At 42.2% G+C, this 14602-nt stretch overlaps 1 protein-coding gene across 2 annotated transcripts in view; it reads left to right on the forward strand.

Annotated features, from left to right (window-relative positions):
* The first annotated feature begins 662 nt into the window (after positions 1 to 662).
* LOC137375599 (ADP-ribosylation factor-like protein 9) overlaps positions 663 to 14602 on the forward strand; it is a 50356-nt gene continuing 36416 nt past the window's right edge. The window contains exons 1-2 of one of the 2 annotated variants that reach the window (XM_068042965.1): positions 663 to 970; positions 12687 to 12855. In XM_068042965.1, the coding sequence (XP_067899066.1) occupies positions 818 to 970; positions 12687 to 12855 (322 nt within the window). In that variant the 5' untranslated portion in view covers positions 663 to 817. The remainder of the gene's footprint in view (positions 971 to 12686; positions 12856 to 14602) is intronic. The other variant, XM_068042966.1, reaches the window with a different exon arrangement.

Raw genomic sequence — 14602 nt, forward strand, 5'->3', positions numbered from 1 at the left:
GAATTCCTCCCCCATTTGCCTTTTACACAGTTAGTAAGCCAATCTATATTAAAATAATTGAAGTTATCACTACTCTGTATTTCTTGCACCGTTCTGTAATCGGTTTAGCTCACGAAACAGCAGATGATCAAATGCAAGTTCTCGTTAAGAGCATCTTGTTAGAAGATCCTACTTGAATGCTATCTACGGGTACAAAATATTAACTGGGGTTCTCATAATTTATTCCTTACATATATCATCTGCTTACTAATATAGACAAAACATAAGACAGTTTGCTTGCAATATTTTGGATTGTGGGAAATATTTTCTTTTGATTCAAAGCTTTTTTTGGATGTTGTTGTTATTGGATGTTATTAAAATGTTATTTTACATAATATGTTGTGTTTTTTTAAACAGTATTTCCTGAGTAGACAATAAGATAGGCTGTAAAAGTTACAATAGTCATTTTGTCACTGACGAAGAATTGCATTTAGACAGTCCAGAGGGCAATTCAGTGAAAAATAATAAGCACGTACGGTTATTTTTGCTTCTCTGCGACAGAATTTGAGACACATTCCCTCCTGGTAATCATCTGAGGATGTTTCATCTATTCGCAGCCAATCAAACCATAAGCGAATGCGCAGGAAATCCTAAACCTGTCTCTAACTTTCTTTGCTCCTTATTGTACGTTGGTTGTTTATAAATTGGAAGGAAACGACTTGAATGAGAGAAACAAACAACTGTTGGGTATGCGGCATGACGTGCTGGCAGCAAGTAGTGAAGACTACAGAGCGAGGCGACGTTTCCTGTCCCGGTTATTAGGGATCAACGTAGAACAATGGCTTACCTGCGGCAAATTGCAGCTGCAATGGGAGCTGTAGTTGCAATCCTGGGCAGCGTTGTTTTCATCTCATGGAAGTACTTTCACAGCAAAATACATTATTTCGAGGAAGAGTACGATATTATCAAAGAGGTAAAAGACAAAGAATCAGTTAAGTGGTTACATTTCTTTTGTTCATAAGGAGGAAACGGGAAGTGGCTGCTGCCGCTATCAAATCCTATTAAGATTATCTGGTTTGCGACATTTTTTCCCTTCTATATAAAATTAGACCATTAAATGCTTTGCCACAAAGAGTAACTATGGCAGTGATTATTGTACCTGTAAGGAAAAGAGGCGAGAGTAGGGATAGGAGTCGTTGCTTTGGATTGCCCAGCAAAGAGTCGACACAAACATGATTTGTCAAATGACCTGCTTCTCAACCACAGCCATCAATGGTATGAGCAGGCTCAGACATGAACTGAAGCAAAGAATGTCATGCTATACTCTACTGAGAAATGAAAACGTTAGGAAAAGTAGGTTGCAGAAATGATCATGTTTTGGTGTACTAATATTCAAACATTTGTTTTATTGAATCCAATTCTTCTAAGTCATGCAAATTCTAATAAAGTATCATAGTGATAAAACAATATTTGCACATTTGTTTCAGTTTTAAAATGGTGAGTACAGACTTAATCCAGCTGAATCACATTTGTTAATTCTTGCTGTGGTTTATAATTAATTAAAGCACAGATAAAGTTCAGAATTAGCATTAAACATTCCTCTGATCTTTTATCGAAAATAAATGATGAAAGTGCTAATGTAAAATTGTTGAGAAAGGAAATGATAATTATGATTAAAATGTATATATTTTTGTCTTAGAAAAAAATTGAAACAAAATGGTTTGGTAACATCACAGTTGATTGCTGTGGAACTGGTGAAGTTATTGAAATTTATAAGTAAGAGTGATCGAGCACTTTGAAAATTGCGCCGATTAGAGAGCCAACATGGATTTGTAAAAGGTGAGCTGTGTCCAACGAACCTAATTGAATTTTTTGAGGAAGTAACAGTAGTAGTAGATGGGGAATATCCATGGATCTAGTTTATGTAGTCTTCCAGAGGCAATTAGGAGAGCTGCCCCACAGACTAGTCCAGCAATAGCATGATATAATCATACTCACTGAATCATGCAGTCACTGTCCCAGATGACTCCATCATCATCCCTGGGTATGTCCTGTCCCACCATTAGGACAGATCCTCCAGCGACGGCAGCACATATAGTCAGAAGAGAGAGGCCCTTGGAGTCCTCAACATTTACGCTGGACCCCATGAAGTCCCATGGTCTCAGGTCAAACATGGGCAAGGAAACCTCCTGCTGATTACCACCAACCTCAGCTGATGAATCAGTACTACTCCATGTTGAACACCACTTGGAAGAAGCACTGAGGGTAGCAAGAGCACAAAATGTTGTCCGGCAAACCCACACCTGCCAAGGCTGAGCACACATCATTTTGCCACATGAACATTAAAACTTTAAAAATTGCCATCTCTGATTGGAAAGACATTTCCATGGTAACAACAATGTTGAAACAATGGAGACTCTGCAGTGGCTCTCCAATACACAGAAGTAGTCAGACTAGTTTTAGTCACATGGTTAGCTGGCTGGGAAATTTGAACCTCCAATAAGGGATGTGAAGAGATTGTTCCATATAAGGAACTAGTCACATGACTAACCTGCTGAGCACCCTGGGAGCTTTTTGAATTTGAACTCCCAAACGAAGGGATTGCCAGGCAGAATGCTGTGTGTTCTCCTGGAACTAAGAATATCTCTTCTGCCGGTCTGCCTGCTATCTCTCAGGGAACTGAAACCATTGAAGACATGTGAAACTCAGAGAGAAAGGTTTGCCATATGAACAAAGTTTTAAGGAGATTACTGGGCCCCAAGAAATGCAAGAATATAACTTCAATCAAGGACTCCAGCGAGCTCGAGAAACCGTAACAAGATCTTGCCTCAAACTGTTCTACTTATCTCTTCTGTTTCCTGTCCCTATCTTGCATGTTTATATCGTATGTGCACGCTAGTGTGCGTTGTATATCCACAGGCGATAGCCATATTAGAGTTAAGTTTAAGGTTTAATAAATTTCATCTTTCTGCTTTAAACCAAAGAAACCCTGTTTGTGCTTAGTTATTTGCCTGATGCCTGATTATTGGAAACTGTGAACACGGATTCACAAAAAGGGGAGCTCAAAACTCTGTTTAAAATTCAACCCTGTTACAATAAGACCAGGTGAAGACAGCAAGAGACCCCCTAGACACATTGCTCACCTGGTCGTAACAGAAATTGGGTGCTAGTGTCCGGATTGTTACCCACAGACAAACAAGTGAAAATTGAAGTGGGAAGCTAAATTGTTCCCAATCGAAAAGAGCAAATCAATACAGATTTTCTTGCGGTTGTGTGTGATTGAATACTAACATGTCTGCAACTGAACGAGTAGCTCTCCAAGCCAGAGTGAAGTAACTTGGGATAAGTTTAAAAACATTGTCTATGGAGGAGTTAAGAAAAATGGCTGAGCAGTGTGGGATCATTGTACGTAACAAGTCTAGGAAGTCTGAACTCCTAAGGCTAGTGGCCAGCCATTTTTTCCCTTGAATCTGAAGAAGTAGAAACCGATTTAGAAGGAGAATCCAACAGGGTAGTGTTAGCAAAGATACAATTGGAATAGAGGAAACTTGAATTAGAGGAGAGGGAGAAAGAAAGAGCCTTCCAAATGGAATTTGAAGAGAAAGATAAAGAAAGACAGGAGAGGGAATGAGAGAGAGAGAGAAGAAAATTCCAGAAAGAAAGAGTATTTATTTATTTTTATTTATTTATTTAGAGATACAGCACTGAAACAGACCCTTGTGCTGACCAACAACCACCCATTTATACTAATCCTACATTAACCCCATATTCTCTACCACATCCCCACCATTCTTCTACCACCTACCTACACTAGAGGCAATTTATAATGGCCAATTTACCTATCAACCTGCAAGTCTTTGGCTGTGGGAGGAAACCGGAGCACCCGGCGGAAACCCACGCAGACACAGGGAGAACTTGCAAACTCCGCACAGGCAGTACCCAGAACTGAACCCGGGTTGCTGGAGCTGTGTGGCTGCGTGGCTAACCACTGTGCCGGCTTAAGTTAGCTAGGGGGTGACAGAGTAACCCTAGTGAAAGCATAGCCAATATGGAGGATCAGAATTCAGGATTGAGTATAAGGTTGCTAAAACTCGCCCAGTTGATTCCAAAATTCAGTGAGGAAGATGTGGAAGTACTTTTCGTGTCTTTTGAGAAACTGACAAGGCAGCTAAAATGGCCAGCTGAGACCTGGTACATTCCCACTAGGGGGCAAGGAGTGACAAGGTAGGACAACCAAAGCCAGAGTTCCCTGGATGACAAAAGAGATAGACAGTGTCATGAACATTCTGCCATTGTTAATATTTTTTTGAGGACTTTTGTGTAAAAGACTGTGGAGAATATTTGAGGAGATGCTGGAAGGACACTTGGGACTTTGTCTCTTCCAGTAAGTGTGTGTTTAAAAACAATGAAGGTTAAATAAACATATGGAACCTTGCTGGCTATTGGAGTTGTTTATAGAGAAGGCACGTGGCTGGGTTTCTGACTCAGGAGTTTTTGGTTTCATGTTTGGATATTATTTGGAATTCAATTGGTATGTATGCCTGCTAAGAGAGAGAGGCTACCAGCTCACCCTGTTCTACCTCTTTGAAAAACCCAGAGAATCCATGTGAGAACTGGAGAAACTGATACAGCATTTCTCCCGAAAAGCTTCTGCAAGACTTTTTCTCAACATTTAGTTTAGAGATACAGCACTGAAACAGGCCCTTCGGCCCACCGAGTCTGTGCCGACCATCAACCACCCATTTATATACTAATCCTACACTAATTCCATATTCCTACCACATCCCCACCTGTCCTTATATTTCCCTACCACCTACCTATACAAGGGATAATTTATAATGGCCAATTTACCTATCAACCCGCAAGTCTTTGGCATGTGGGAGGAAACCGGAGCACCCGGAGGAAACCCACGCAGACACAGGGAGAACTTGCAAATTCCACACAGGCAGTACCCAGAATTGAACCCGGGTCGCTGGAGCTGTGAGGCTGCGGTGCTAACCACTGTGCCGCCCCTAAATGAATGAACTGCTTCTGAAAAGATCCTAGTGACAACCGCATGTGTCTAGTGATACCTGTCTATATGTACCTGGACGCCAGACCAAAGAACTATCTGGAAAATTCCATACCTTATCCTTTTTCTTCAAGAATTAACAAATATTTGGCCAAATTACTTTTTTTCAGTAAAGTTAATCTCTGCAGAGAAAGCTTATTTTTTCTTTAACTGGTACGTGTGTGTGCATGTGTTGGGTTATTTAGAAGGGAACTTATTTATACCTTCAAATTTCAACCTGTGTTAATAAGCTTTACATCTTTATTGAATAAGTCTTGTTTCATAATAAATTGATAATTTTGCTGTTTATCAAAGAAACCTGGTTGGTAGAGATTTTATTCTGAAACTAAAATAAAGTATATAATTGGCCTTATCGGTAAATGGGTAAAACATTTAAATATATGTTGTGGCACATGGAGAAGTAGAATGAGAGAAAGGCCGTGCACTCCTCCATCCTCGATCGTAACGAGTAAAATGAAGCAGAAAAGGGTGCGTATTACAGGTGTCAGGTTGATAATGCAAGTGAGAACCAGGCTGAATAGAGTAAGTTCAGAGAAGTGAAAAAGGAAAGGTCCTTAATTAAACGATGACCTTCACCTATGTATCTTTTAACAACATAGTTAACATTAACAAAGAGGGGGGGAAAAGAGAGTTTGAGAAGATACTGGCAGCTAACATAAAAAGGGAATCCAAATGTTTTCTATCTTCTTCTTTGGCCTCCTTATCTCGAGACAATGGGTAAGCGCCTGGAGGTGGTCAGTGGTGTGTGGAGCAGCACCTGGAATGGCTATAAAGGCCAATTCTCGAGTGACAGGCTCTTCCACAGGTGCTGCAGAAAAATTTGTTTGTCGGGGCTGTTACACAGTTGGCGCTCTCCTTGCGCTTCTGTCTTTTTTCCTGCCAACTGCTAAGTCTCTTCGACTCGCCACACTTTAGCCCCGCCTTTATGGCTGCCCGCCAGCTCTGGCGAACGCTGGCAACTGACTCCCACGACTTGTGATCAGTGTCACAGGACGTCATGTCGCGTTTGCAGACGTCTTTAAAGCGGAGACATGGACGGCCGGTGGGTCTGATACCAGTGGCGAGCTCGCTGTACAATGTGTCTTTGGGGATCCTGCCATCTTCCATGTGGCTCACATGACCAAGCCATCTCCAGTGCCGCTGACTCAGTAGTGTGTATAAGCTGGGGATGTTGGCCGCCTCGAGGACTTCTGTGTTGGAGATATGGTCCTGCCACCTGATGCCAAGTATTCTCCGGAGGCAGCGAAGATGGAATGAATTGAGACGTCATTCTTGGCTGACATACGTTGTCCAGGCCTCGCTGCCATAGAGCAAGGTACTGAGGACACAGGCTCGATACACACAGACTTTTGTGTTCCGTGTCAGTGTGCCATTTTCCCACACTCTCTTGGCCAGTCTGGACATAGCAGTGGAAGCCTTTCCCGTGCGCTTGTTGATTTCTGCATCTAGAGACAGGTTACTGGTGATAGTTGAGCCTAGGTAGGTGAACTCTTGAACCACTTCCAGAGCGTGGTTGCCAATATTGATGGATGGAGCATTTCTGACGTCCTGCCCCATGATGTTCGTTATCTTGAGGCTGATGGTTCGGCCAAATTCGGTGCAGGCAGCCGCAATCCTGTCGATGAGACTCTGCAGGCAGTCTTCAGTGTGAGACGTTAAAGCAGCATCGTCAGCAAAGAGGAGTTCCCTGATGAGGACTTTCCGTACTTTGGACTTCGCTCCTGCCTTGGGCGTTATGGCGTTGGAAGGATGAATGAGAATGGGCAGAGACTGCTTGAGTTGTGTACCTATCATAACCTCTGCATCACCAACTCGTTCTTTCACACTAAACCCTGTCACCAGGTTTCATGGAGGCACCCAAGATCGCGTCGTTGGCACCAGCTAGACCTCATCGTCACAAGGCGAGCCTCCTTAAACAGTGTTCAAATCACACGCAGCTTCCACAGTGCGGACTGCGACACCGACCACTCCCTGGTGTGCAGCAAGGTTAGAGTCAGACCAAAGAAGTTGCATCATTCCAAGCAGAAGGGCCACCCGCGCATCAACACAAGCAGAATTTCTCATCCACAGCTGTTACAAAAATTTCTAAATTCACTTGTAACAGCCTTTCAAAACACTCCCATAGGGGATGCTGAGACCAAGTGGGCCCACATCAGAGACGCCATCTATGAGTCAGCTTTGACCACCTACGGCAAACGTGCGAAGAGAAATGCAGACTGGTTTCAATCTCATATTGAAGAGCTGGAACCTGTCATAGCCGCTAAGCGCATTGCACTGTTGAACTACAAGAAAGCCCCCAGCGAGTTAACATCCGTAGCACTTAAAGCAGCCAGAAGCACTGCACAAAGAACAGTCAGGCGCTGCGCAAATGACTACTGGCAACATAGGCATTATAAATAATAAAAGGATAGTAAGGGGAGGGATGGAGCCAATTAGGGACCAAAAAGGGGATCTATGCATGCAGGCATAGAGAGCATGTCTGATGTATTAATTGAGTACTTTGCAGCTGTCTTTACCAAGGAAGAAGATGCTGCCAAAGTCATAGTGAAAGAGGAAGTAGCTAAGATACAGGATGAGCTAAAAAATCAATAAAGTGGATGTATTAGAAAGGCTGGCTGTACTTAAAGTTGTTAAGTCACCAGGACTGATGGGATGTATCTGAGCAAGCTGATGGAAGTAGGGGAGGAAACTGGGGAGGTGCTGGCCATAATCTTCCAGTCCTCCTTAGTGGGTAGTGGCAGAGGACTGGAGAGTTACAAATATTACACTTTGTTTTTAAAAAATATTTTTTGAGGACTCTTGTTAAAAATTTTGGAAATTAATTCATTTAAAACATTGAAGATGATAAAAGGCATAACTGTATTAGTTACAGGTAAAGAGTGAATGAGAATGAGCGTGTAAATGTATTTTAATATTTTTTTCATCCTTTTTTCCCCACTCTTTGTAATGAAATACATTTAAAAATGGCATTTCATTGCTCCAAGGATGGAGGTGTTATGAACCTGCTTACAGTTAAACATTTCTTTTGAGGACTTGTGTTTAAAAATTGCAGAAATTGATTCATTTGAAAGAGTGAGGAGGTTCAATAGTTGCCGGACTTTTTTTTTAAAAGATAAAAGCCACTGGAAGGACTTGGGACTTTGTTTAAAAACAAACCCTTACTGGAAGTCACATGCCTTAATCTAAGTAAACAGCAGGAGCGTTGATGACTGGGAGTTGTTTACAGAGAAGTGACGTCAAGATTTATGGTGGTCAAAAGTTGGTTTCATTTTTGCACATTGTTTTGAGTCATTTGTGGGTAAGCTTGCTAAGAGAAATTACACCAGCTCATCCTTTTTCCACCTCTTTGAGAAACCCTGAGATTCCAGCATGATAGCTAAAACCCCTGATGCAGTGATTCTCCTGGAAAGCCAGCCAGACTAATCCGCGACGTCGCCTGAAAAGAACTGCCCCAGAAAGATCCCAGTGACAGCTGTCCACGCTTACTTAGATGCCAGAAGAAAGGACCAGCTGGGAAGATACCATATCTATCCTTTTTCTTCAAGAATTAACAAGTATTTGCCCAAAGTTGATTTTTTTGTGAAAAGATCTCTGCAGAGAAAACTTCTTTATTTTTTCTTTAACCTGTGTGTGTGTGTTGGGTTAATTTAGAAGTGAACTTTCATATTTCAACATGTGTGTTCACAAGCTTTGCATCTTTATTGAATAAGTCTTGTTTTATAATTTAATAATTTTGTTGTTTATTAAAGTAACCTGTTGGTGGATTTTATTCTGAAACTAAAATAGATAAAGTACATAATTGGCCATATCAGTATGTGGGTAAAACGTTTAAATATATGTTGTGACCCGTAGAGAAGTGGAATGAGAGAAAGACAGTGCACTCTTCCAGCCTTGGTTGTAACATGTGTTCAAAAAAGGGAGTAAGGATGAGCCCAGCAACTACAGGCCAGTCAGTTTAACCTCAGTGGTGGAAAAGCTTTTAGAAATGATAATCCAGGACAAAATATAAGTCACTTGGACAAGTCTGGACTGATTAAGGAAAGCCAGCAAAGATTTGTTAAAGGCAAAGTTTTTTGGTGAGTTAACAGAGAGGGTTGTTGAAGGTAATGCAATTGATGTGGTGTATATGGACTTCCCAAAAGGTGTTTGATGAAGTGCCACATAATAGGCTTTCCAGCAAAGTTGAAGCCCATGCAATAAAAGGGACAGTGGCAACGTGGATATGAAGTTGGCTGAAATGACAGGAAACAGAGAGTACTAGTGAATGGTTGTTTTTCGGATTGGAGGAAAGTATACAGTGGGGATTCCCCAGGGCACGGTACTAGGACCACTGCTTTTGTTGATCTATATCAATGACCTAGACTTTGGTGTTCAAGGCGTAATTTCAAAATTTTCAGATGACACAAAATTTTGACATATTGTAAGCTGTGAGCAGGATAGTGATAGACTTCAAGAGGACATAGACAGGCTGGTGGAATGGGTGTGCACGTGACAGCTGAAATTTAATGCAGAGAAATATGAAGTGAGACATTTTGGTATGATAAATGAGGAGAGGCTATATAAAATAAAGGGTACAATTTTAAAGTGGGTGCAGGAACGGAGAGACGTTGGGGATATATGCACAAATTGTTGAAGGTCGAAGGGCAGGTTGAGAAAGTGGTTGAAAAGGCACACTGGTTTCTGGGCTTCATAAATAGAGGCATAAAATACAAATGCAAGGAAATTATAGTGAATCTTTATAAAACACTAGTTCGGCCTCAACTGGAGTGTTGGGTCCAATTTCTGGACACCACTTTAGGAAGGATGTGTAGGCTTTAGAGAGGGTACAGAAAAGATTTACAAGAATGATTCCAGGGATGAGGGACATAAGTTGCTTGGATAGAGTGGAGGTCTTGGTGGTGGTCTCCTTAGAGAAGAGAAGGTTGAGAAGAGATTTGATAGAGGTGCTCAAAATCATGCGGGGTCTGGAAAGAGCAAACAGAAATTTGCAGGGCAATGGGAATAGGGTGGGGAGTGGGACTATCTAAGTTACCCTTGCAGTGAGCCAGCATGGATACAACCGGCTGAATGGCCTCATCTGTGCTGTAATCATTCTATGATTTTGTATCTAAGAACAAGCCTGGGATTGGACCAGTGAATGTCTATGTGGCCTACATCAATATAAGGGAATGCATTTACCAACTGAACCACCAGAAAAGTTGTCAAAGCATGAACTCAGTCATATGTCTTTCTTTCTGCTTTAAATATTCATGGCTTTGTGATGGAAACCACACCTGCCAAAATGAGAATATTAATTTCATCATATGGAACATTATTCTTGAACTTCACTTGAAATAACTTGTTTAAAAAGACCACAACAGTGGCTGAAAACATGGCTGCACATTTGCATTCTAAAAGACAGTTGCCTGAAGAAGACAATGGGAGTATTTCCTGATTCAATTAGCTAGATGGATTTTTGTCAATAGGGATGATCAAGAGACGTTGAATGTGTAAGAACCAGCATTTCCCCCCAGCCACTGAGAGTGTCAGGTGAACTTGGGAGAATCCACAAACCTCCCAGGAGTGGCTGTTCCAAATAAGGAGGTAGTCACCTCTCTCTTTCTCTCTGCATGCTAGTGTGGTTGCATTGCATATTTTTAGTAGTTTTAACTAAGTTAGAGTTTTAAGGTTAATAAACTTATACCTTTCTTGTTTAAGTCTGAGAAAACCTGTTTGGTTGATTTCTTTGCCATTACAATTAGAGAGCAGTGAGCAAGGACTCACTGAGAGGGAAGCTAAAACACGGTGTTTTTAACAAATTAAACCCTGTTACGGCCAAACCAGGAAAAGGCTGAGAGAGGAGCCCTAGACCCCTGGCTCACCTGGTCATAACATCTTCCTACTCCGCCCCCAACTCCCAACATATCAGCTTCCTTTTAAGGAAGTCTTACTTCATATGACATTTTACTTTCTTTCTCTCTTTTGCCCTGTTCTGTTTAACTGCAGGTGGAACATATCCTCAGCAATGAATTGAATAGAGAAGCTGATGAGAAAAGTCAAAAGCCTCTACGATCTATCATCTATTAATTTATATTTTTGAACAGATTAATTTTTCTTTAGAGATGCTTTCTACTTAAAAGTTAATTAACTATCATAGAATCATTATGGCACAGAAGAAGGTCATTTGTCCCATCGGGTCCATGCCTGCTCTCTGTAAAGCAATCCAGTCAGTCCCATTCCTCCCTTCCATCCCTGAAGCAAGTTTATTTCCCTCAAGTGCCCATCCAGTTTCCTTTTGACATCATTGATCGTCTCTGCTTCCAGCACCCACTTAGGTAGTGAGTTCCAAATCACTACCACTCATTGCATAACAAAATTCTTCCTCGCATCCCCTTGTATCTCTTAACCAAAACCTTGAAATGCATTTTATTCTTGCAATGGGGGTCCAGGCGGCAGACCGAAAGGCAGGGGAAGACCCCGCCAGGGCACTCCAAGCCCCAAAGCCATTTCACAGGGGACAGGCAATTAACTGCTTGCCATCGGGTAAGGCACCCCTTTAAAGGATGAGCTCCCGCTTCCGGAGCTGCCGGCCAGTCGAAAGGCTGGCAGCTCTGCAGTACCGACAGGCCCATTGGGAGCAGTGGTAACTGCCGGTTTTGCAGGAGGCCCTACAGTAGGAAGAGGTGAGACCCCAGGAAAGGTGAATGGGATTGAGGTCTTCTGGGCCATTCAGGCAGGCCCTGGCAATGGGGTGGGTAGGGGGGTAGCCCTTCGAGGGCCCTGGATTGTCCACAAAGGAGAGACCCCCACCTGATAGGCTGCCAGGCTTTACCTGTTGGCATCTCCCGGTGACAGTGAGCCCCTCCACCTCCCTGAAAATTGAGGTGGAGGTGGGAAGAGGCCCTTAAGTGGCCATTAATTGTCCACTTTAATGGCTTCAATTGGCCTGGGAATTGTCCTCCGCCTTCCCCAACCCAAACTAAATGGCAGGGGGCCCGGGCAATGTCAGGAATGGTACCCTTAACCCTCCCCCTGCACCCCCTGACATTTTGCTTCCGCACCCCCCACCTCCGTGCTCACCTCCAAGGGCAGAATAAAATTCTGCCCCTTCAATCTGTGTCCCTTTGTCCTTGTACCATCAGTTAATGGGAACAGCTTTTCTTTGTCTACCTTATCTAAACCTGTCATAATCTTGAGCACCTTTCATCAAATCTCCCCTGAGTATCCTTTGCTCCAAAGAGAACAAGCCCAACTTCTCCACCCTAACCTTGTAGCTAAATTCCCTCGTCCCTGAAACCATTCTAGTAAATCTTATCTGCACCTTTCATAGATATTTTCTTTTAATTTATCTTTATTGATTCTCTTTTTCTCCTTTTTATTTTCATTATTTTGCTTTAATATATGGGCATTGTCCATTCCCACAGAGACAATGTATAAATGCTGAAAAGTGAGGTAAATTGAAAGGCTTTCAAAGCAGGTATATTAAGGTTTGAGACTCAAAGGCTTATTGATGATGGAAGAACCAGTCTAACATATTAGATGAAATTTGTCTCCTGGTGCCTTTGATGTTCTATGTACTGTGGTTTCATTGTTTTGCTTGACTTTGATTACCTTGCATAGCTTGTTTCTTTACTATATTGTTTATTTTTTCAAACAGACCCAACCTAGGGAAAAGCAGATTCTGGTTCTTGGTTTAGATGGTGCTGGAAAAACCAGCATTCTCAACTGTTTGACCACCTACACGGTGAAACGTAACACATCACCTACCCAAGGCTTTAATGCAGTCTGCTTACACATAAGAGGCTGTAAATTAGACTTCCTTGAAAGTGAGTATTATATTTTGGATACATGATTGTGACAGAATGCAGGATTCAGATTTAAAAAAAAAAAGTTCCTGAAAACCCACCACTTTGACCAAGCCAGCACAAAAGCAAAATAATGTGGATGCTAGAAATCTGAAACAAAAACAGAAAATTCTGGAAATATTCAGGTCAGGCAGCATTTGTGGAGAGTTAACATTTCAGGTCTATGACCTTTCACCAGAATTGTAAAAGTTAGAAATGTAATAGGTTTTGTGCAAGTGAAAAGGGGGGCGGGCGGGAAAGAAGAACAAAAAGGTCTGTGATAGGGTGGAGAGCAGGAGAGATTAAATGACAAAAGGTTTTGTAGTGTAAGAGTCTGAAATAGTTAATGTTTGAGATAGTGAGAGTAACCCCTCCTACTGTGGTGACAATGATGTAAGGGTCACATGGGTGAAGCAAGAAGCATCTTGAGAGGTGCTAGCTAGACATGCTTAAGGAGAGTGTATATAGTTGTGTAAATACAATAAATGAGTTACTATTTAAGCATACAAAGACTCCGAGATCTCTGTAAGCAAAACTCGACCTAGCATCTTCAATGCTAGCAACAATATACAATATGGTGGTAGCGGTGAACACACTGAGAATATTGAGAAACCTAACCTGGTACAGTAGCACCAAGAAGACTACAGATCTCGTGGGGAGACTGGGAAGAGCTCCAGAGCTGCTCCATAGCCGAAAGAAGACCTGGATAGTCGGTGAGTCAGCTGCACGGGCATTCGGGCTGCACCACAGAAGCGTGATGGTCTGTGAGAAGAATCCAGGTCCAGCGATCACAGGCTGCGAATCACAGAACCGAGCAATTGGGTGAGAAACCTATAGAAAGGGGTACAAATGTTGTCTAACGGCACATTAGTCAGGCACAACAGGGAGAAAAGCCAATCTCTCATGAAGGGCGGATCCGGCGTTGGCAGCCATTACTCGAGCAGACAAGCCTTTGATTAAATACTTTAAGAAGCAATAAGATCTTGAAAAGAGCAAAGTTTAATAAAAAGGGTCCAAAAGTTGGGTGTGTCAGTGGATGTTTTCACTAATGATTTGTACAGATTGGCTGAGGGATGTGACTGTGGAGAACTGAAGTCTGACTTGATCAGGGACTAAATAATAGTGGGGATAGCTGATGAGTCTTTATCCGATCTCTTGCAGTCAAAAGATGACCTCACCTCAAGAAAGCAATTCAGATGGTGCGACAGGTAGAGGTCTGAAGACAAAACAGAGCTATCCTGCGGGCTGAAGAGAAACCTTGGGTCAGGAGAACTCCGATGACTGTACAGTTCCTGAAGCCCAGAACTGCAAAGCAATCTCCAGATAAGAAGGTACACTCAGGAGGGCAGGTGCATGATGCCATGAAACCGTGCCAGCACTGTAGCACCAAAAAAAAGCACAGACGTGGACAGTGTACTGCTAATAAAGCTGAATGCTTTAATTGCAAAAAGACAGGCCATTTTGGAAAGATGTGCCAGAGCAAGATCTCTTCTTACAAATAAACCAAACAAAAAGTCTTAACACAAAGAGCTGTAAATAAAGTGGAACAACTTCCATTGGAAGATAAACCGGAGACTTCCTAGGGGAGATTAATGACCCTGATCAGACATTCTGGTCTGCAGATCTTTGTGAATACATATTACTAATTTCAAATTGGACGCAGGTGCAAATGTCACAGTTTTGTCAGACCAAGAGCCATGGTTGTCAACGCATTACTTGCAGCCAACAT

Source organism: Heterodontus francisci, chromosome 12 (genome assembly GCF_036365525.1).
Source record: "Heterodontus francisci isolate sHetFra1 chromosome 12, sHetFra1.hap1, whole genome shotgun sequence".
NCBI classification, from domain to species: domain Eukaryota; kingdom Metazoa; phylum Chordata; class Chondrichthyes; order Heterodontiformes; family Heterodontidae; genus Heterodontus; species Heterodontus francisci.